The following is a 23,718-nucleotide window of genomic DNA, read 5'->3' as shown; positions in this document are numbered from 1 at the left end:
CTCAGTCGTTTCTCTGTACTGCTGCTAACAGACAAACGGACGCGGGTGAAAACACGACCTCCTCATCAGAGGTAAAAAAAACGACCAAGACCTAAATCAAAACATTTTAATTAGAAAGTTGAAAAACGGCAGTAGGTACAGGCGACCTCTAGTGGCTACGGAACGAACAGCAACAGAGATGTTGGGATACAGGATATGAACATAAATCTAAGAAGCGAGGACACGGCAAGTTTCACAGAGAGAGAGAGAGAGGTTACAAAATAAAAAGACGACTGCAGATGATGAACATTTAAAATAAATAAATAATAGAAATACATATTCATCGAATAGTGTAGCCATTTCTCTTTTCTATGTAATTATTGCTGGTATATATTACCTTTTTAAATGTAGCATGATCTCAAACAGACACATTCTGACGACCGTCCTCGGCCACAAAAACAATATCAACATGATCAATAAAATCGTTTGTACATTTAAAATCGTGATGCATGAGTTGAGCGATTTAAGAATCACAGACATGAACATTCATTTTTTTTTTTCCAGAGCTCCGTGCTTTTAGTTATTTTCTCCGTTGATGTGATGAACCGAGTGTTCGTACAGTTCCTCGGCTGTTGAGCTGATCGGCGCTTCACCGCTTCCTCGAACAAAAGTCTGAAAGGTTGACAAACGGTTGCCGGGAGCGACGGCGTGTTGTGCTAATCATGAGCGTGGCCATGCGACTTGTAGTCCTGTACATGAGTTAAAGAGAAGCGTCCAGCCGGGTCTGACTGTGAAGAAGTGAACAATCGATTATACTTGGGCGACTTTTGGCTTCACGTTTTTTGGAAATCCTGAGGAGAAGTCTATCCATCCATCGTTCCAGCTGCAGCGGCGGATGAGACGTCACCTGATTATTCTTTGCGGACATCAACAGGGCGCGGTTCTTTTCCTCGAAGGCGGCGGCGGGTCAGCAGCATCACAGCGCCGCCGGCGACCAGGAGACGTGTCAGAGCGGCGCTGGGTCTTGTCGTCTTCAGAGGATCTGTCTCCCCCCCCCGGCGTCTCCCGGGGATCATCCTTGGCTCCCGCAGGACGACAGGCTGTCGTACAGAGAGTCGCTCAGAGACTCGGGCGTCTCCGGGACCGGAGGGCGGCTCGGGGAGAGGGCTTCCTCCGGCCTCTCCCTGAGCAGCTCCAGCCCGCCGTCCCGGCTCATCTCGGGGACGCTTGGGGTCCGAGTCTTCCCCCGGCGGCTCATCCCGGACTGGGCCGGGACCGGGAGGCTGCAGGGGTCCGCCGCCCGGCTGGGGGACGGACCACCGGCCTTCACGCTCTGGAGAGGAAGCCACAGTTTAGGTCACATGTCTCAGCTTATGCAACATCTTCCAAGTGCTAAAAAAAAACAAGTGGGTTACAGAACTCGCCCGAGGGTGAATCTTTAATATTCAGCTGATTAATAATTTGTAAAGAGAGAATATGGTTCTGTGTTTCTACATTATGTAAGAAGCCAGAGATTTAAAAATGTATCTCGACTTCACTGCAAAGTGTCTTTCCTCTCCAGAAGATAAAGGTTCATCTCTTCTTATTTCACTTCCTCTCAGTAACTAACTTCATCTCGTCTCAAGGTTTTTTATTAAGCATCGACAAGTAATCCATAAAACCATAATTCATTTAGATAGAAATCACAAAATCAGTCCCATATTTTAAGTGAACTTTCTTGGTATTAAGCTGCAAATCATTAAGGATATTTCTGAGTAACAAATTAAATATCTGAGTAATTGACAGTAAATAGCTAATAAGAAAACATTGGCTGGTTTTCCAACCTTTTTTATCTCGAGATATTTAGGCTCCACAACTCATTGACCAGACGTACCGCTCTGAACTGTGATGTGAAGGCCACCTCCTCCTCCTCCTCCTCCTCCACGGCCAGGTACACGTCCGCAGGTCCTGCCGCTGTCTTCAGGTTCGGGAAGGTCCAGGTTTTGGAGCGAGGAGAAAACATGTTCGCTGGGTGAGCATCTTTGTCTGTAGAGGAAAAGATAAATACAACACAGTTTTTCTCCTGTTGGAACTAAAAAAAAAAGTCAACTTCATCCAACTTCCTCCAACTAACACCATGTGGTATTTATTCACTAACGAAAAGTCTTTCAGGAAGCCAAACAGAATAGAGTTCTTCAAAGGTCGAAACATAGGCTTCATAAAGTTGTTGCTGACTTGATCCTCCCAACTGGAGTTGCACCATCGTAAATGAACCATCAAAGTTAATTTACGAACGTGTCTATCAGATTAAGATTAAGATTAAGATATATTTATTTGTCCCAAACACATGCACAGACATGCAAGGAGGGAAATGTAACCTCTGCTTTTAACCCATCTGGTGCAGGACACACAGAGCAGTGAGCAGCCATGTACGGCGCCCGGGGAGCAGATGTTGGGGGAGTAAGGTGCCTTGCTCAGGGGCACTAGACAGGGTAGGGAGAATCCTCTTGGATTTTTGGACAGATCAATCCAGGTTCGTCTTTTTGTTGTTTCTCCGTGGAGTCGAACCAGAGACGAACCAGAGACCTTTTCTGCCCATAGTCCAAGTTTCTGCCACTAGTTTCTGCCACTAGTCCACCGCCTCTCCCATCTCCTCTGTTTGGTGTGTAGGTGTGTGTGTGTGTGTGTTTGTTTGATGTGTGTGTGTGTGGGACAGTTTGTCGCACCTTCCCGGAGGACGCCGGCCGAGCTCCTCCCCTCCAGCACGGCGCCGTACTGGATGGTGGGAATCAGCTGTTTGTGCGGCGTGTAGCACTCGTCCTGCGACGGCAGCTCCCGCTCCAGGGTGCGAGCCCGGCGCCCGACCCGCCCCGGGGAGCCCGAGGAGTGGTGCTCCCCCCCCGCCCTGGTCTTGGACAGGCTGCGTCCTGCTGCACCGCTGCTGCAGTCGGGCAGAGGGAACGTGCCGATGCCGCTGTCCAGCGTGTACGTGGAAGCACCAGAACCTGCAGAGGAGGGAAGAGGAGAGAATAATGTGGAATCGGATAAAGATATTAATCAATGAAACGCTCACATCTTCTTTAAAAAGGTGAGAATGAATGAATCCCCTAGGGATGGGGGAAAAAATCGATTCAGTTACAAATCGCGATTCTTGTGAATGACAATTTTAAATCGCCATGCTGCCTTTTTTTTTTTTTTTAAAACATATTTATTGGTTTATACCGGGGGGGATATATGGGGGGAGCAACATCACCCCAGAGCATGTTGACCAGCTCTTGTTTTTGCACAAGAATCTAAACATACCCAAGCACTAGCTTTGCATCGGCTACACGCAAACAACAATAGCCTACTTTTTGTTTATTTCAAAGTTTATATTTTAAGTAAACTTTTATCCATTCTATTTAATTTACCTTTTATTTATTGTTTAAAAGTAGCCTAAGTGGCTTACATTTCTTAATCTGTCAGTTTGTGTGCAGTTGACAGGGGCTATACAATAATAGGGCACATTTTTATTTATTTTCTCTATTCGCTGCCCGGCTGTCATTAAGTTAATGTTAATATTTGAAATAAAACTTGTAAAGCTCTAAGTGAATTTGACTGTTTTATTTGAAGGTATGATTCAATGGTCCAGTACTTAAAAAAAAAAAATAACCAAAAGAAATCCCAGGAAATCGTAATATCGAAACGCAATACTTACAGAATCACAATACATATCGTATCGCCACCTAAGTATCGTGATAGTATCGTATCGGGAGGTCCCTGCCGATTCCCGTCCCTAGAATCCCCGAGTGTTTATTTTATCTTTGTCTACAGCATCAGAATCGATTCTCCTCGGGGGCCGGCTCTCGTTTGTTTACCCTCTCATATGCTAATTAAAGCCAATTAATTTCCCCTCAGAATGGAAATGATGTGTTTCAATAAAAAAACCTTCTGTCCCGTCACATTTGCAGTTCTGCAGGATGTACTCTGATCCTATATGTGAGTAAAAGTACTCAAACTGCAGTGTAAAAATACTCGTGAATCTTTAAAACTGTGGGAAACTTAGTGTGAGTGAGTCTTACCTGCGAAGTGTTGAGAGTGATCTGCCAGGTTGTCGTCTGACGTGATTTTGCCGATTCTCTCTGATGCCTGCGTGGAGACGGAGCAGTGAGTGAACTGAGACTCAGAGCCTGAGAGCTCGGTGCATCACAGGGAGGAGTTTTCAGTTTGTCGCTGTGAGTCGACAGAGAAAATAAAGAGACGCACCTTCTCCATGTCGTCTCGGCTGATGATGTCACTCTGCTGAGCGAACAGCGGCTTGGAGCTCTTGCAGTCGAAGGAGAGCCGGCGCTGTGGCACGCTGATCACCTCCGGCCCGTCCACTCTGTCGGGATCGAACACAAACGTTCAGTTCAAATCTCAGAATCCTCAAAACCCGCAGAGCATCTGGGATCATAACTGTTATCAGAGGTTAATTCTCTGATTCCATCCGGTCGTACAGATGTAAAGCTGCGTCTTCTAACAGGTCAACAGCAACATCAGGATAGTTGTGTTATAATTGTGTCTTTTTGCTGCCGAGCAGAACTGTTGCTGTTTCATTGTGTTTTCACTGAGGTTTGATATTTAGCAGGATGATGCAAGAACAACTCAGTTTCCCTGGAGCTTGGGGGAAGGATGTGGGCGGGGACAGAATCAGGGGGCGGATCCAGGATTCTAATCATCATCCGGAAAAAGGTTCCGGGCTATCAGGACCAAAACGTCTCGCCATCTGAACAGTTTTTTCCCCGTGGCAGTGGGGCTCACAAACAAGCCCCCTGCACCACACTGACTCTGCATCACACTGACTCTACCCCACCAGCCCCCCCCCCCCTGCACATAATTTATAATTTATAACTTATATATTACTGGCACTATCACCAATCTCTGCACCTTCGCACAGCACGTGCCCATAACTCTTTTACTCTGTTACTGTATATATGTATATACTTTATTCTACTTTATACTTTATTCTATTTTATTTTATTTTATTCTATTTCTTATATATTGTTGTTTTTCTTATATTGTTGTTTTTATGTTCAGTGCACCAACGACACCAAGTCAATTTCCTGTATGTGCAAACATAACTGGCATATAAAAGAATTCTGATTCTGATTTCTCACCAGAGCTCAAACCTCCATTAGGCCGAACAGTCTCCAAATGAAACCAGGTTTAAATTCACCAGATTTCTATTTGCGCCAGATTTCACTTAAATATCAAGATTAATCAAGATCCATGAATTATTCTCTGAGAAATCAAAGTTAGTCCCAGATTGTTAAAGAAAGGGAAACAAACAATTCCCTGACTCCGCCCCCTGATCGGGATCTACCTTGAAGTGGGTCATGTCCCACCCCCGCAAAAATCTCATGGAAATCGGCTGAGTAGCTTTTGCATAATCCTGCTAATTAACAAAGAAACACACACAGAGGAATATAACCTCCACCAGAGAATAGTCATATTTTCTCTGGGTTGATTTGTATTTTACTCGGTGTGGTTTACTCAGTCTTGAATAATCTTACTTTGTTTCTGTCGTTTCTGTCTGTTCTCTGATGTCGTTGAAAGGAAAATTTGTAACTGAATTAAGATCAACTCCCTAAAAATACGTCTTTTAATTCACAGAATTCAAATCATTATCCAGATCTGCACAAACGTCACCTGTTCACTTTACAGATTATTTCATATCCTGCTCATCTCTGCATGAAATATGAAAAACACCCAAACTCACAACGTTAAATAAAGGAAATCTTAATTCCTGGATCTGCTCTTCGACTCGTCCCACATCCTTTTATATTATATAATCATCTGTCCAGTAAAGTAAATGCTGCTTTGTCCTGACAAATAAATAAATTGTTTGTGAGATTTGTCATCTAAGAACCTGTTGAAGATTTTGGAAGATAAAAATGAAACTGGAGCAAAGTTAAAGAAAAAACAAACGGCGTCAGAATGTACGTTTTAATTTTGTAGACGACGCAACTTGTGTTGTGATTCCAGGATCCCAGAATGCATTGCACAGACACAACCAGGAAACTCTTGGTCTAGTTCAGAACAAAATGAACTAATGACACAGAGACTGAACACAAGTAGACTCAATAAGATTTAAAACACAAGAGAATAAACTAAAAACCTAGAAATAGACCATGACTATAAAACACAAAATGTCAAACTTCTCCTTTAAACCTGCTCCTTGTTGTTTGGTTAACGTTAGAATCCTCCGGTCCTCTCCGTGTTCTCACCTGTTCAGCAGCTGCTGCATGAAGTTGTCGGAGCGCCCCCCCCGGTACATGACGGCGAGCTGTCCCTGGGCCGGGTCCATCACCACCTCGCAGGAGTGACCGCGGCCCGAGCGCTCCACGTACGCCCGCTCCTCCTCCAGCGCCCGGCGCAGACCCTCCGCCTTCTCCATCAGGGTGGAGATGTTCAGACCCTCCACGCCTTCTTTGCACCGGCTGGCGATCTTCACCGAGTCCCTGCCCACCGACGGGATGTTGATCTTCCACTCCCTCTTCTCGTCCTTGGCCTTGGGGGCGTCGGCCTTGCGGCTCAGCGCCGGCAGTTTGCTCTTCTTCAGGCCGAACCAGCTGGCGATGCCGTTGGAGGCTTTCTGCTTGACCTCCACGCTCGGCCCTCCTCGGTCCTGCTCCTGCAGCTTCAGCAGGTTCTCCTCGATGCCCTTCATCACCTTCTGCTCGATGGCGGACTGCGGGCAGGGCGCCGGCGGCGAGGGCTTCTCCCCCTCGGAGGTGGGCGGTCTCGGAGGAGGCGGCGGGAGGCTGTCCCCGAACATCGGATTCTTTTTCCCTTTCCCGCTGATCTTGGTCCTCTCTTCTGACTTGGACGAGTAGCGTGGGGTCTCGGGGGGCTTCCCCCCCCTGTGGACGGACGGCGCCGGACACGGTTTGGACGGCGACTTGGGGGGGATCTTGTTGGGGCTGCTGTTACTGTGAGGACCCGGTTTGAGGTTATAGCCCAGATTCAAGGAGCCGGGACACTTGATGTTGTTGCGTAGAACCTGCGGCGCGTCGGCGTTGGGGGAGGGGAGAGCGATTCTGCTCTTCGGGACTTCGGCCTTGGACACACCCACTTCCTGTTTGACCGCAGCTGGAGCAGGAGGCTGAGACGAGCCCGGATACTTCAGCCCGGCGCCTCCAGCTTTAGCTTTACTGTCCAGAGAGTCGGTGAACCTCGAGTGTCTCTGCTCCTCCTTCAGTTGCTCCAGCGGCTTCGTCCGCTCGTCGCCGAAGGAGGCGTCGCCCGCCGGGTCGACCGGGTGGAGGCCGACCTGCAGATCCTCGGAGCTCCTCAGCTTCCCCAGGGCAGCCAGCCGGTCTTTGAAGGCATGGTGACTGGAGTCGGCCTGGGATCTCACCGCCCCGGGCGCCGGCCTCTTGGGGATGGAGGAGGGGTCGCTCCTCCTGGCCGGAGGCGGAGGGGGCGGCGGCTTAACGACCTCGGAGCTCGACACAGGGACCTCCCTTATCACAGGCTGCAGCTTCTCTCTGGCTCGGGAGTAGCTGGCTCTGCCCGGAGTTTTCCCGAGGGCGGATGCGTTGGGTAGGCTGTGGTGGTTCACCCACACCGGGCTGTCCGAGTCCTCCTCCTCCTCCGACGTGGAGGAGGAGGTGGAGGAGGAGGACTGCTTCCGCTGGGGGGGGGGGTTCATGGCGCTCTCTGGCAGCGACTTCACCAGCTTCCTCTCGCCGCCGTTCGCCCTCGCTTGAGATGGAAGGGTGGTTCTTTTCTCCAGGCCCTGGGTTGGCTCCTCCTCCCTGGAGCTGGTGGACATGTCACAGACATTTTCATAATGCGGGACCCTGTGGGAGACCCTCGGTGAGGAAGACGAGCTGGAGGAAGGCGCGCTCGTCTTCGAGTCGGCGCTGGCTTTAGGTGCAGAGAGGCTGCTGTAGCTCGTCTCCTTCGCGGGCGAGGAGCAGACGTCCTCAGGCTGCGGGGGGGAGGTCGGCGCCGAGTGAGTGGCGGGGTAGGACTCCGACCGGGACGGAGGCGGGGGGGGCTGCCGGCACCTCTCGGTGGTGGTGGCTCGGCGGGTGGGCACAGGGGAGTGGTACACCTCGTAGTTGTTGGTGCGGCAGGGGATCCTGGAGTTGCGGGTGAGCTGCGGACTCAGACGCACGGCGGCGGGCGGCGGCTTCTCCCCGATCGACGGAATCTTCAGGAACTTGAGCAGTTTGGACGGAGAGTTGATGGCGGCGGCTCTGACGTCGCTGAGGCAGGAGGCGCTGGGGCTGATGGAGGCGCCGGCCCTCACAGCGCAGGCCTCCGGATCCGTGGCGTCTTCATTCGTGTTGCTGTTGATGGAGGACGGCGCCAAACCGTTGGGAACGCCATCGCTGAGCGCCGAGTCACAGTGGGAGGTTTCCTTCACAGAAGTTTGCGGGTGGGTCGAGGGGCAGAACCCGGTGAGCTCCTCCGGGGCGGGGGGGAAACTCTCTGCTGAGTCATGCTCCGGCTCGGCTCCCGGCACCTCCACAGTCTGATCGACCTCTGGGGCCGGCGGGTGGGCGGCGCCCGCTGGCGGTGGGGGGTGGGCTTCAGTCCTGGGACACAGCTTGGACGGAGGAACAGATTTACTGTGACATTCACCGGCAGCGGCTGCAGGAGCTGCATGGCTCGGGGGGGCGGAGCCGGCTTTCGGGGGACTACAGACGTGGTTGCATGGCTTCGGGGGCGTGTCCGGGCTCCGCTTGCAGTGCGAACAGCCGGCGTTCCCCCCCTCACACTTCACCCCCCCGTCACCGTTAACGTGCAGGTGTGCGTCGGCGTCGGAGCAGGAGCAGCGGCAGTGCGTGTGGAGGGATTTGCACTGAAAGGGAAGCGGGTCGGCGGTGGCCAGGACCGCCTCCGTGGTCATCAGCACCTGGCTGTAGTCGCAGAAGGACAGGCTGGCCGTGGCCGGGTGGAACTTCAGCGGGTCGCTCTCCTCCATCTTGCGCAGGACCTCCAGGATGTGAGCTTTCTTCTTGAAGAAGGGCGACAGGGCCTCCATGGAGGCGGCGGCCGGACCGCGAGGGCCGGGGGGGGCGTGCTGTGTGCGGTAACCGTTTCCCTGCCGAGAGAAAACCATCGTTATCAACACAAGACCTTTGAGTGCATGCGTACAGGAAGTGAGGGCGGGGGGGGAGATTAGCAGCAGAGGTCTTGTTGTGAGGAACAGTTCAAATGTCAGAGTGCGTGGTGACGTGTGGTGTTCACCTTGGCTTGTGCTTCGGTCTGTGCAGGCTCCGCCTGTTTGGAGGAGGAGTCATTGTGCGGCGGTGCATTGTATTCTGGGGGGGGGCCTGCGTGCACCTGGAACATGAGATTCACGAGGTCGTTAACACAACACTGTTTACACACAGATCCATTGTGTGATAAAGACACACACACACACACTCACACACACACACACACTTACTTCAGCCTAATTGTACTTTTCTGAGTATTTATCTATTATTAGTACGTGTAATTTCATCCACTATCCAATAATTATTTGGTGCGTTTACATCTTTTTTTAATAAATCCATTTATTCAAAATGTGTAATTTCATTCACACAACTTTCCACTGTGCACTAGTGTCTGGTCTGAAAGAAGATACAGTGAATTTTTAAATCTTGAATTTCCAATTTGTGTCACTAATACTTTTACTTCCCTGCACTTTTTATTACATATTTACAGCACTTTTAAACTTCTAAATAATCCATGTATAGTTTGAAAATGAAAATGACTTCGATGGATCTTCAGTCACTGAGCGAAGAGTCGTTCCCCAACAGGAAAACGATGTGTCTGCAAACTTCTTCTTCTGATTTGATCCATTTGATCTGATTTGGTTATGATGGTTTGTTCCCTTGTTGAGAACTGGACTCTCTCTCTCTCTCTCTCTCTATCTCTCTCTTTCCTGTTTGTAATAATAACGTTCTCTGGTTCATGCTCGTCAGACGGACTCGGTCCCAGAGGAAGCTGGTCACCTGGTAGTGAGCGGCCGGGTGGTTGGGAAGCTTCTGCTGGAACAGCTCACACAGCGCTCGGTTCTGTCTCTCCAGGTCAAACACCAACATCTTCAGCTTGATGCACTCCTCCCTCAGATCCTGCTCGGGGACAGACGGGCGGGGGGGAGGGGGGGGCAGTGAGACAACTGACGCACTTCAGTCTGTGACTCCACAGTAAAAGAAAATCCACACACACAACGTTACCTTCTGATTGAGCAGAGCCTGGACCACGTGGTTGGCCACCTGAAAACAGCAGAGAGCAGTTCACACACTGAGCAGACTGGAGTTATGATCTCAGTTCGGTGTGTGTGTGTGTGTGTGTGTGTGTGTGTGTGTGTGTGTTTGGAGTTATCGACGCTCACCTCGTCCAGACATCGCTCGTACGCTTCCCGCTGACTCTCATTCGCCAGAACCAGAGCTGAGTTCTCGGCCTGTGATGAAAAAGATGTGAAGAACAAACACAGCAGAAAAACAGATTAGACATGTCGTGCATCAGACATGAACTTGAACCATGAACCATGAAAAATACTTTTTTAAAACAGGGATCGGACATCCCACTGGAAGGGAGGGCCACAGAATACCTGCTCAACATACTACTCACAGCAGCATTGAAGTGTATAACTATCAAATGGTTAAAACCCGACCCCCCAATCAAATGGTTAAAACCCGACCCACCCACATACGATATATGGACCCAAAAAGTGTGGGACATCTACCAAATGGAGCAAATCACATATTCATTAAGGCTCCAAAAGTCTATCTTTACTAAACGATGGGGTTATTAATAAAATGATCTGGCTCCGGGCCTCTGGTGGAGCGGTTATCTGTCAACTCTCCCTCCTCACATACATAACACACCATCCTCTCTGAAAAGCATATATAGCATATACCACACTCTGGAGTGGACAATTACTATTTCTTTACCTCTGGTTTTATTTTCATTTTACTTGTTTTTTCTTTTTTCTTTCCTCTTTTAATTTAATAAATTATGTATGTAATCAACCATTTATTCTTATTCCTATCCCCCCCTCTTTTTCTCTTGGAGAGTGAGCACTGTTTGATGTTTGTTGTTCTTTCTATGCATCGTACACTGTACTTTAATACCATGTATAACAATATTGTATACAGTTGAAAAATGGACAAAGAAAGTAACTGTCTGAAAATGCATATTATTTTGTTGAAAACTGAATAAAAAATAAGTTAAAAAAAAACAAAACAGGGATCGGTCAAGAATGAGCTGCATTCAAAAGTGTAGAAACAGAAAATCATTTCAGCGTTAAAGGACTTAAAGGTGACATATTATGAAAACTCCACTTTTGTACTGTTCTACACGTTAATGTGGGTATCTAGTAGGGATGAGCGAGTACAGCATTATCTGTATCTGTATCTGTATCTGTTAACCAAATGAATTATCCGTATCCGTATCCGTACCTGGAGTGGGCCGGGCCTAACCCGGAAGTGGGTGTGATTTAACCCGGAAGTGGGCTGGTTCAACATAACTTTCTTTTTTAACTTTGAAATTTTTTTTATGATTTTTTTATTTAAATTTTTTTTAAATTTATTTCCACACCAGGTGTGTGTGTGTCGGTGTGTGTGTGTGTGTGTGTGTGTGTGTGTGTGTGTGTGTGTGTGTGTGTGGGTGGGTGTGTGTGGGTGTGTGTGTGTGTGTGTGTGTGTGTGTGTGTGTGTGTGTGAGATGCGAGGGACGTTCACTGTCTCCCGGAGAAATGAACACTCTGTGTTTTTAGTATAGAAAGACGTGAATTATATTCGTTCACAAGTCATACAGACTGGTTTTGTTATTTTCACTTTACATTAACACTTAAAGTTTAGTGCAGTGTAATTGTTTGCCGTGATAATTAAATGCCAGTGTGATAATAGAGGACAATTTCAAACCATACAAACTGTCATGTTGTACTGTATTTAATAGAGGTTTACTTTACTGTAAAGTAAGTGTATATGTAAAGTGAAAACAACAAAACCAGTCACCATGACCCGTGAACAAATATAATTCACGTCTTTCTATACTAAAAACACAGAGTGTTCATTTCTCCGGGAGACAGTGAACGTCCCTCGCATCTCCAGCGCTCCTCTACTGAGCCAATGCAGGTCTCGTGAAAATTTTTCCAAAGACTCGTACCCGAAGACCCAGTCGGGAAATGAACGAATCATTTCTGCTTCCTTGACTGAGCCTATGGAACAGTCCCGATGCGCAGTGAACCTGAGTGACTGAGAGACAGAGAGCTGTTCTGTGAGTGAGTGAGCAGAGCCGTGTGTGACGGGAGGAGCGCTGTGACGCTGTGTGAGGATTTTCATTCAGTCCGAGCACAGATAATGACTCAGATTACTCGTATAATAATCGTACTCTGCAAAAGTGCTTTATCCGTACCGGATACTCGTTTCAGCCGAGTATCCGGCTCATCTCTAGTATCTAGCATGTCTACCGTCCCAAAAACTCTGGAAAAAAACAACTTCCACGATATGTTGTGGTTCCTCTTTGTCAGAAACGATACGCTAGATGGCGGCGAATGGGATTATGACCAGAATTGACGTCATAGTCTCGCTACACGGCCCGGCTCCCCAGCTAGCGTTTGCTCGCGAGCTAACGCTAGCTGGGGAGCCGGCCCACAGGTCAATCTGAGGAGGGCTGCTTTAGACAGGGTAGAAAGGTGATGTTTTAAATGATCCTTGTGGTATTTTTACCAAAATATGTTTCAGACATTTCATTAAAACCCCAACGAACCATATCAACTGCGGTAAAATGAGCATAACATGTCACCTTTAAGTAAAGTCGTGTTAATAACAGATGCAGGTTTTTCCATATTTAACTGAAAGACAGATTTAAATGTCTGGTCTTCAGTTTGCTTCTCTTTGCGACGTGTCGGTGGTTTTCTCACCTCCAGTTCCCGGAGCCGGTCCAGCAGCTCGCTGCTGTTGTCCTCCAGCTCCGACTCCACGTCGGCCTCCTCGCCCTCCTCGTCCGAGCCGAAGTCCTCGTCACACATTCTCGGTTCCGTCTCGTCAGACATCGTTCGCATCTGTGACACAGGAGGAGAAAGTGTCTGAGGCAGGAAACAAACCATCACCAGAGCTTCCTCTATTTCTCCAGAGTCACTGAGTGTGTGTGTGTGTGTGTGTTCATTCGTCTGAGCAGAGACACGACAACATGTGTGTGTTCCATCTGCCAGAGACACACAGTGTTTGCATCAGATTTGCATCAAGCAGATTCACTTCTGTGACACTATCCTCCCGAGTATGTAAAGTTCACTTCGATAGAACTTGACATCAATAATTCAAATAATATTAAAAAAAACATTAATATCAAACAATGAGAAAAGGTTAAAATCACAAATGAGAAACGAGTTAATAAATAAAATGAGGAAGTGATTCAGACAAGTGGATAAAAGTCAAACTCACACAAGTTTAGTGTAAAAAGGTCCATAAGAAAAGAGGCGGGTTTAAAAAGAGCCATTTGAATTCACCCTAAAACCTTGGAGAGATTTTTAAGTTCAATGGGACAAATCTGGTTAAATAATGATAATAAAGCTGATTGGATGTTTGATGGAGGATGAGGACTCAAAAATTTAGCAGCAGACGTAAAAAGACACTTAACGTCTGGAGATCCTGGCCATAATCCCCATATTCACCATCTTAACTTACTGACATAACTATGTTGAGCTTCCGAGTCCTTTTAAAATCAAGCTGCAAAAACATTCCACAGACTCACAAATATCAGTCCTGTAAATATGATTGTTTTCACCGAGATCCATATATTATTCTCTGAGAAATGTACTGATTTCTCCTCTGACCTGTGACCAAACAACCAGTTCAGTCAACACAAATCTATCGATTCTAAACTGAGCAATTTCACATGAAACTGACATTTTATTTTCCAGGAAATCGCTGCTTGTTAATCGTCATACCACCGGGAGGGAGAAGGGATTTCTAGTAGCGGCTAAAACATATTGACAATATTTCAAACTGAAATGTCGAACAAGTAAAACAACGTGAACCATAAACAGGACCTTAGGTTTCCCAGGGTGGCACCAGTGGAGATTAGTTTCCCACAGGTGACATCTTTTATTTTACATCGTGTTAAACAGAAAGACTTAAAAAATTTGAAAAAACTCATATTTCTGTGGCTTCAATTTCTTCTCCTTCAAAATCAATTATAAACTTTGTTAATCGGTTGATGATTTCAGCTCTTTGCCGTCAGCAGTGAACCTCTCACATCAAACCAACACAAACAGCAGATGTGTGTCTGTGTGTGTGTGTGTGTCTGTGTGTGTCTGTGTGTTGATGGTCAGAGCCGAACAGTGAAGTGTGTGTCGTGGACATGGACCCAGATCACGGTCACGTCTTAAGGATCATTAGAGAGGATGAGAGGAGCCTGATTCTGTGGCTGGAGGCCAATCAGGAACTAGCACAGGTTCCTGGAGCGTTAAAGCTGACAGGTGACACACACACACAGACACACACACACACACACACACACACACACTCTGTATCTGTGTAGCATGTGTGTATATGTGATGTTGACGTTACTCTCACTGTCACATGTTGCAGACGTCTATTAAGCGGTTAGAAGGATTTTGGTTTTTCAGCCGAGCTGCTCGATTATAAAACTGAAAAAAAATCATAAACAAAACATAAAATAAGAAAAAGCATGAAAATATTTACAAGCCCGGATTTATTCATGTTATTTGTGGAATGTTTTACTGATTTAAATCTCTAATTTTGTTTTTCATCCAGTCAAAGATCTTGATTTAATATAAAACTGAAGGGCGACACCTCACTTTTACACACTGTGCATAAGGACATGTATAATATTATAGCATTGTTAATCTTAATGAATGAATATGTCAACATCTTGATCTCCTCCTGTGGGCTGGACTTTACTCTGCACAGATAAAACCTTTATTTATCATTTAATAAACGTTTGTTTAATTCTTATAAATGTTAAATTGATGGATTTAACGTGAATCAATCCATTAAAGACCGATACACACGAGAGCTTTGACTTGTGATGAGTCTGGTGATAATCAATTCCTTTTTGGGTTTAAAAAACAAAATTACACAAAAAGACCAAATCTAACAATTAACAAACAACAGTCGTGTCTGTGACCAGACTCTGATCTGTCTTTGTTCTGAACCACAAAGCTGCACTGTCCTCCGAGAACCAACACATCAATGAGCACAGTGACTCACACACACTCACACTCACACTCACACACACACTCACAGTTCTTCATCTGGACTCAGTCCCACAAACACCTTCGTGCTGCTGGAAATTCTCACATGAGCATCAAATATGTATGAATCCACGGCTGAAAATAGTCCCCGACAAACGCAGCACTTTAAATCCGAGCAGCAGCTGCTTCAGGAAACGAGTCACACACATTCAAACACTGACTAATATCAGGATTGAGAGCTGAAGCAGTGAATGACTGTTGCTCTCTCACTCATCCAGCTGTGAGGGAGCAACACTCATCTGGAGTCTGAACATCTGGCGAACGCGAGTCCAGCCTTCACCTGGTTTTAGCTCCGTTTGGGTCTCACCCGACTCCTGAGGGAACCATGAGTCTGTGGAGCTGCTTCTCTGTGTTTCACATCGTGGTTCCAGTCGTGTCCGTTTGCCTTTAAGAGCAAAGAGACGCCTGCAGATCCTCGAGCTGCAGCTGGACACGGCCCAGTGAAGGTGCAGCCTGTGGAACCCAGATGTGGAACAGCTCAGTGGAGCTGCTCAGTGGAGCTGCTCAGTGGAGCTGCAGGGTCGGGCGATAAATCTCCGTGGCTTCATCTCCACAAGTGACCCCCCCCCCCCGCTCACATGATCCATTGTTTGTGTAGAAAACCACTGATTACAGCAGCTTTACAGCTTCATGTCCTCAGCAGGAGGAACCAGCTCCGGGCTGAGAACCACAGGGAAGTGAGGAAACACTGAGACAACACAACAACTCACTGTTACTGCTCCGTAACGCATCCAGCACAAGGAGAGGGAAACTCATCTGCTACTGTTTTGATAAAATGAAAACGAGTTTTTAATCTACAGCAGTTAAGTGGAACATTTGAGGCTTCAGACGAAACACGACATCTGAGGTCATCACATTGGGGTTTTCCATATTTTTGAGTTTCATATGAACTTAATTATTAATTCAAGAACGTGGAGCAGATTCATCCGGATGGAAATAGTCACGAGAGTGAAGTTGATGTTTATCTATTTACTAATTCTATAAATCTCTGTCTGTGTGGACGTGAAGCTCATATCTGCCAAACCCTTCATCTCATGGTCTTCACACGTGTGTTGTTACAGACGAGTTGAGTTCAGTCCGGTTTGAACACGTGACTCATTCAACATTAATAAACAGGCGACCAGCAGCCGGGGGGGGGTCGGGGATAATCCAGATTTCTTATCTCGACTCGACTTGAGATGCATCAACCTCAGTGTTGCCGATCCGAACCACAGCTTGTTCCCAGCAACACTCACTGGTTTCAGCTTCACTGAACTGGTCCATGTGATTCTGCAGCTCAGACACTTTTACTGTTTGAAGCTGAAACCAGCATCACCAGAGCAAACTGGTTTAGAACAGACACTGAACCGGTTCCTCTAAATATAGATTGATTCACATGTATTTGATATTTCACCACGAAGGCTCGTTTTCATACTGAAAGGTTGATAGTAAAATATATAATATACAAATAACATGTAAATTATGAAATATGAAAAAAACATTCACTGCCGTTGCTGATACTGGTATAAGGGAGTAAAAGAATTCCGTATAAATGTCGTTATCAAACCCTCACGACAAAGAAATATAACTGAAGCTTCATATTTAGAGTATAACGATTAATTTAATTGTAAATAGCTTTAATATAAAGAGAAAACACAAAAACAACCAAATATATCAAACTAGAACTACGGAAATAAATGTATTTTCTAATGTAAAACAGAAACCTAAATGCAGATACCATCTCTGAACGTCTCTTATTGACAGACATCATCTACCAACGAGTTCTAATAAACAAAACCAACATTAGTGTGTCCACAGAACACAAGCAGCTCCTGGTAAGTGTCTAATAGCTGGAGGAGGTTTTCCTGAGGAGTCAGACGAGTCCGGCCTCCTGTAACCGGAGCTGCTTGCAGAGCGTTTACAGGAAGATTATCGAGCTTCATCGCTCTGTGGCTGGAGAAGCTCTCCTCTTCCTCACAGACCTGCAGCAGCCTCCAGAGTGAAGGAGGCTTATCGAGCTGCAGCCGACTGAACACGCTCCAATCTACACGTGTAATGGAAGCTGATCAATGCGGCCCATCTACAGAGGAAGCAGATATGATTCGTCCGTTTGACCTCGGACTCGTTACAAACACCAGCTCTGCTCCTCACTGATGCACATCGCAGCTCCGGGGAGAATCCTGCACTCGTCTCTCTGTGTGTTCGCTTTGGAAATTACAGCGTGGACCGAAAGACAACAACAGGGATTCTAAATATAACGTGAACATGTGGTTCTGCTGCCGCTGTGGTTTCCTCTGATGTGCAGAAGCTTTTCTGCTGGAAACGCCACAAGAGAAAAAAGAATCTCAGAGCTAAGAGTTGTCTCTCTGTGAATACCCAGAATCCAACAGGACTTCATGTCCAAGACGACCTTCTATTGACGCCCAATCACAGACGAGATTAACTGCTTCGCTGTCCAGAGCTTTCAGATCCTCTGAGGTCGACGCTGAACAAGAGGCAGAGTTCAGTTTCTTTAAGGAAACTCATTTCAGACACAAACTCCCAGAAGTCTCAGTTCTTGAAGATCAGTCTCAGTTCTTGAAGATCAGTCTCAGTCTGTCTGCTGCTGCTTTCAGTTACATTCAGTTTGGGACCATTCCTTTAAATGGAGGTATTTTAATTCCCCTGTTTTATCTTTTTTAGTCCATTTGAGCTCACGTTTGGAATCATTCCCGTGAAAGTCATGTTTATTTGTTAAGCAGCTTCCTGTTAAATACACGGTCATTTAAAAATATAACTGAATAATCCTTTAATACCTTTTTATGTCTTAGATTCTGCACCACGAATCAGCTTGTTGTTGAAAGGCACGATACGAATAAAGATTTCCAAAAGTTTGACCCTAGAAAACTAAATTTCATCAGGAGCAAAGCTGGAACTCAACTGAAATGATTAATTATCATTATTGGACTGAACATTGCAGCTCTTACTTAATTTTATAATATCAATTAATACTTTATATTCGATGTGCAGCACTTTGTGTCTAAACGTCTGAAACGATTCCTCCAGACAAAAGGAGGGAAAGCAAATAAACGGAGAGAAATATCGACACAGACGGGAAGAGAGAAAGTCCTGCTGGCTGCTTTGTGAACTGCAGCTCTGTGAACCCGCTGGTGGTGGTGAGCGTCCTGGGCCGGTGCACTCAGAGGCTCATTGACCGGGGGGGGGGGGGGGGGCAGGGAGCGTCCCGGAGGAGCATCACCACTGAAAACATGACTCTGAGTCAAAAGAATCGGAAATAAGTCTTGGAAATATCACAAGAAAAGACTCATATACAATAATAAATCACATCACATGGAGATATTTCACTGTTCGTCACGCTGGACGATCAGAAGGAATAAAGAGAATCTCTCACGTGTGTCTGACAATTAACACACGATCGATAACATCAGAACATAATCTGCAGATCGATCAATAATGAAAACAAAAATTTGTGGCAGCACCACACACATGTGAAGAATCCCAGGGAAGAATCCACTGTGACACACATCACAGCCGTGTTAGTTCTATAGAACATCTGCATTGGTCTGGAAAATGAAAACCGATTCTGAGAATGAGGAGAAGACGAGTGAAGCTGGTGTGGAGGTGAAAGTCAGCAGCACAAGGTTTCTCCTTTCGTGTCTGAAAGTCGACAATACAAGAGTAAACAAAGTGCAGCTTAAAGTTCCAGCGTGAACAAAACCGGGAGGATCACGTGTTCGCCTCCGAGCGAGTTCTGCTTTGTTCCTCCCAGAGTGAGTCCAACGGATACCTGCCTGTGAACATGTGAGCTGAGGGGTCACGGCTGTGCATTCAGAGGCAAACAAATAAAAAGCAACTTGACACCAGAGGAGAACTAATGTGTCGACCGCTGGAGATAAATCAACCCCCGTGTCCTTAACAACAAATCACCCAGAAGCCACTGCTGCTGCCGAGGTCGCTTCAAACCGCCGAGACAGAACCAGCTGCTTCAGCTTCTGTCCGATGACCAACGTGCAGAGACACAGAGGAAACCTTCAGTAGAAGCTTCTTCCTGCACCAGGGACCAAATATCAGTCTGATAATTACACACACGTCTGATCGTTTTCATCAAGATCAATTATCAAATGTTGCAAAGTCTCACAATCTTAAAGAAAGTGAAAATCAAACATCCAGGATGTGGCTCCTGATCCAGAGCTGCACCAACAGTTAATGGGTTCTTCTCTGAACAATTTAAATCACTTCCACTGAGTTTCATGCCTGTTCATCGAGTAGTTTTGGTGTAAACCTGCAAACTAACAAACTAACAAACCAACAACCGGATGATAGTGAGAACACTCTAACATCTGGCTCCTCTCTGCCGTGAGAACAGATCCACTCGTCACTCAGGGCTCGGATGTCTCTGCAGGTTCTATCGGCTCGGATCCGTGATGGAACCGAGACGCCCGGGGGAACCGGTTCATTCTGACAGACAGCGAGTAACTTCCTCTACTGGCAACTGGAAATGAGTCAATCTCCTTTTTAGTTGCGTTTTAATAACCTGTGTAACTCACAGAAACATGTCTTCTTGTCATCAGCATTTGTTTTGAGTTTAAGATGTAAGTCGGGTCAGGAGGAGAGTTGTCGGCTGAAGCCTCGGTGAACTGACTCATGGAATAAAGAAGCCAAACATTGCTCACTCACCTGTGGGTGTCTCTCTCCTGACGGTGCTGGAGGACGGGTGGAGTCCCCGGGTGGAGTCCCCGGGTGGAGTCCCCGGGTGGAGTCTCCGTCAGGCGCCTCTGTCTCCCAACGACAAAACCTCGGAGCTGAGGAGCAGAAAACACACGTTTCAATTATTGCGATTTCTCTGCTGAAAAAAACATCCTGACGTCTGTGAGTCTGTGAATCATGAGACACAAACCACAGGATTTGGTTCACATGCGTGACGAGATCTTTAGAAGCTCCATGGCGGTTCGGGGGGGTGTGGGCGGGGGGGTGGGGGGTGGGGGGGTCGGAGAGGCCAATGTCACCTCTGCAGGTTTCCTCGGCTCGGCGAGCGAACAGGAAACCAGGAGCAGGGCAGGACGCTCCTCTTTGCCCTCGGGGGGGAGATGCCAGCGCTCGGCAGACGCCAGCCACGCCAAGACCACAAGCACCCCCCCCCCTCTCCTCTTCTATCTCACCCCCCCTCTTCCTCAATCTCCCTCCTCTCGTCTTCCCTTTCATCTCTGACTCATTGTAAAGTGTAATGAAAGAAAGACGGATGAATAATTCAGCAGACACAGCGTTTAAGAACTCCTCTTTTATGTCTCTCTGATGATGTCGCACACGCAGACGTTACACACCCGCTGCCGCACAATGATTTTTCTTTTTGTTTTCGTCTAACGTGGGATTCCCCCCCCCCCCCCCATTAACCCACTTCCCTGTTAATTACGTCCACTTTCTACAAAGGTTTCTTTTATTATCGGCCCGGCTGCTGAGCCGGCGTCTTGTCCGAGCTTCAGCGTTAACTCTTCATTTCTGAAAGCACTTGTGCCGGGGACAAGGGCCTGATCCTGTTAGGTCCTGTCAGACCGAATGGGATTAGAGGTGTTGAGCATCTGCCTTCTCAATCTGGGTTTTAATAGAGCGAGCGCCTCACTGGTGAACCTGGTCCTGGGAGGCCGTGATCTGTGATCCGCCTCCAGAAGCCGGATCACACAGACGACAGATCACAGAACTCAAGCTCTCCACAGCAGTTCTTCATTCACTAGATTTGATTTTTAAATTCCTACTTTATTCAGTTTTACAGAACAAGAGTAGGGCAATCAATTATTCTTTTCCATCAAAGAAATAGAGATTAATCAGTCAAGTTTTGGAGGATCTGGGAACCGGTGCATTCCTTCTTACAGAAACCATAACTCATAATCTTATTCTGGAAGGGGAGGCCTGACTGCTTTTTTTATTTTATTTTGTTTCATTCTTTTTATTTTATACACGCTATTCCCTTGCCTGTCTCCTGTCATCCTGCTGATTGTGTATGTATGTATGTTTGTGTATACATGGATGTATATGTGTATGTATGTATATGTATATATATATGTATGTATATATGTATATATATTTGTATATATACGTGTAAGGATATATATTGCAGTGCTCATTGTTAGTTTGGGGTGGGACTTTTTTTGTTGTTTTGTTTGTTTTGTTGTCTGCTTTGTTTTTCTAATGTTTGTTCTATAAAACGGTTAAAAACCAATAAAAAGAATATGTAAAAAAATAAAAAAGAAATAGAGATTAACAATGATAAACAAACAACATTAAAATAAATTATAAAATACAGCTAAAATGCAATTAATTTTCTTTTACAGTGCAGATCACTTCTTTGACACACCACACATCCTTCAATGTTTCGAGATTTTGCATTAGCTCAAAACCTGAAATCAACCACAACTCTGGCTTCACCAGGGCAGGAAACAGAGCAATGACATCAGTCCCTGGTTGTTGCTCGACCTTATTTCTCCTGGTAATGTAAATAGCCATCTTGGCTTTACCCAGGACGAAGTTCAAAATTTTACATACATTTTGTCTTTTCTTAATATACTTAAAACCAAAGACAAACGTCTCAGTGGAGAAATCTTCACTAAATGCACCAAACACATCTTTCAGCAAAACAAAGGTTCTAACCTTAAACAAAGTGTAAAAGCATGAAAAACGGTTTCCCTAGGGCGGACTTTGATTTTAGACGGTGAGATGCAGAGAGTGAAATTCAAGCTTATTCTTAAAAAAAAGGGGTTTGGTGTGATGCTGCAGATGAGGGAGGATGAGAAGAAGGGATTCGGGTGAACGAGGGCAAGGCTGAAGCCAGAAGAAGAAGAACCCACAGAGGCAGAGGGAAGAAATGCACAAAAGCTTCTTAAACCCTGTCGGTGGCACTCTCGGGGATTTGGCAGAGGCAAGGCCGTCTCAGGATCTGTCAAACACCAGCTTCTCCATCTGCCGATCTGCAGAGGCTGGAGTTCTCTGTGGAGGCGGGAGATGTAAACAATGTGACAAAACCCTAAATCCTCACATGATGGAATTAAACACGATCGGAGAAGACTTGAGTCTCTCCTCCTCCCGCCACAAAATGTAGGCCAAAGTCAATTTGGTGTTGGTGTTTTTTTTGTTGCAGACACACTATTAGAACTGGATTGTCTGCATCGTTAACACAGATGCAGATAAATATCAAAGCGGCCGAGACAGAATCAGGCTGGCAGCTCTCCCTCGCTGCCGCTTCCTGTCTGATGCTCGGCTGCAGGAGCCGAGACGAATCCTACACAAGCAATATTTGGGATGAGGAGCGAGAAGGAGGGTGGGGGAGGGGACGTCGGGGGGGTGGGGGGGGAGCTCCCCTTCCCCAAAAAGGCCTGAAAAGGTTGGATGTGAGCCACGTACGTCTGAGAGCAAATCAAACACGACGCAGGGATCCTTCGGAAAATCGGTGCCAGGCAGCCTCCACACCCAGGAAACACACACCCCTGCCCCCCCCCGCTGCAACACAAAACACGGATTGTGTTCACGACCACAAAACAACACACTCAGGCGGCGCTGAACCCACAACCAGCGTTTGGCAGATTTATGACACTTTGTTTGGCTGTGACCAAAACAAGCGTCTGTGATGCTGCGTGTGTTCCGACCGGGATCCAGACGACAACACAACACTGTGATGATACATGAGCCTTGAATGTGAAGATATGAATGCTAACACACACACACACACAGACACACACAGAGCAAACACTGCCCTGAGAGTCATCACATCCATTCAAGTAAAAACCATAAAACCAGAACAGACCTCCTCCTCCTCCTTCGCTGACACATCACTTCATTCTCAGAGAAAAGCTGCTTCAGTTTGTCACAGACTCACAACTCAGATCCAGAGGAAGAGGAAACAGCTCGTCAGCGTAACACAAATCAGTATTTACACATTTTCAAAAGATTCACACCCCCTGCCCCCCCCACACCCCCCATCAAACACACAGATCCTGGGTCAGCTCACCTTCCTGCTGCCTCAGTCATCCAGTGACCACATCACAGATCCCTCAGCTCAGGAAACACAAGGCACCAGAGAGAGAGAGAGAGAGAGAGAGAGCGAGAGAGAGAGAGAGAGAGAGAGGCCACAACCTCACATTTCTGTTTTTTTCCGGCTGCGGAGGAGATTATTTTCTCCGTGGCGTCCCCCTGCGTGGCGAGGAAGCCGGTTTCCTCTGCGGCTAGAAGAGGCCCGTCCTTGGGCTTGTGCATTGTGTGTCTGTGTGTGTGTGTGTGTGTCTGCTGCCTGCAGAGGCTGCCATGTCTCCCATTGTTCCAGGGCGAGTGAGGCAGGCTTCCTACTCCAATAGACCCTGCCTCCTCCAACAGCTGTGGACCAGCCCCCACCTCGCTGCTGCACTCCTCCTCCTACAACTCCTGCCTCCCCGGCTGCATGTGCTGCTGCTGCTGCTGCTGCTGCTGCTGCTGCTGCTGCTGCTGAACATTAACCCTGCAGCTGCCGGCTCGGGCCCTAAAGAGGAGGAGGAGGAGAGGGGGGTTGT

General features: G+C 46.9%; 1 protein-coding gene across 1 annotated transcript; it reads right to left on the bottom strand.

Moving 5' to 3' along the window:
• Window positions 1-92: 92 nt before the first annotated feature.
• nckap5l (NCK-associated protein 5-like) lies at window positions 93-23,221 on the bottom strand. Its single transcript, XM_061075253.1, has 13 exons — window positions 23,184-23,221; window positions 19,865-19,989; window positions 12,854-12,994; window positions 10,319-10,387; window positions 10,161-10,199; window positions 9,936-10,055; window positions 9,184-9,279; window positions 6,207-9,037; window positions 4,204-4,321; window positions 4,020-4,086; window positions 2,685-2,963; window positions 1,853-2,004; window positions 93-1,312 (listed from the first exon to the last, which is right to left on the bottom strand). Exons 3-13 carry the CDS (start codon window positions 12,992-12,994, stop codon window positions 1,052-1,054), a joined length of 4,173 nt encoding a protein of 1,390 aa, XP_060931236.1. The 5' UTR covers window positions 19,865-19,989; window positions 23,184-23,221; the 3' UTR covers window positions 93-1,051.
• Window positions 23,222-23,718: the final 497 nt, after the last annotated feature.

The sequence above is a fragment of the Limanda limanda genome, chromosome 7 (assembly GCF_963576545.1).
Source record: "Limanda limanda chromosome 7, fLimLim1.1, whole genome shotgun sequence".
Lineage (NCBI taxonomy): Eukaryota > Metazoa > Chordata > Actinopteri > Pleuronectiformes > Pleuronectidae > Limanda > Limanda limanda.
The sequence above is the reverse complement of the archived record's forward strand: the minus strand, read 5'-3'. Positions and strand labels throughout refer to the sequence as shown.

What these genes read in the sequence shown, in the direction of transcription:
- nckap5l (XM_061075253.1), bottom strand. Translation starts at nt 12,994, where the DNA reads ATGCGAACGATGTCTGACGAGACGGAACCGAGAATGTGTGACGAGGAC. An exon ending in AGACCGAAGCACAAGCCAAG is followed by an intron (nt 9,038 to 9,183) that starts GTGAACACCACA and finishes TTCTCTCGGCAG; the next exon opens with GGAAACGGTTACCGCACACA. An exon ending in TCACTCTCAACACTTCGCAG is followed by an intron (nt 2,964 to 4,019) that starts GTAAGACTCACT and finishes CCTCCTCTGCAG; the next exon opens with GTTCTGGTGCTTCCACGTAC.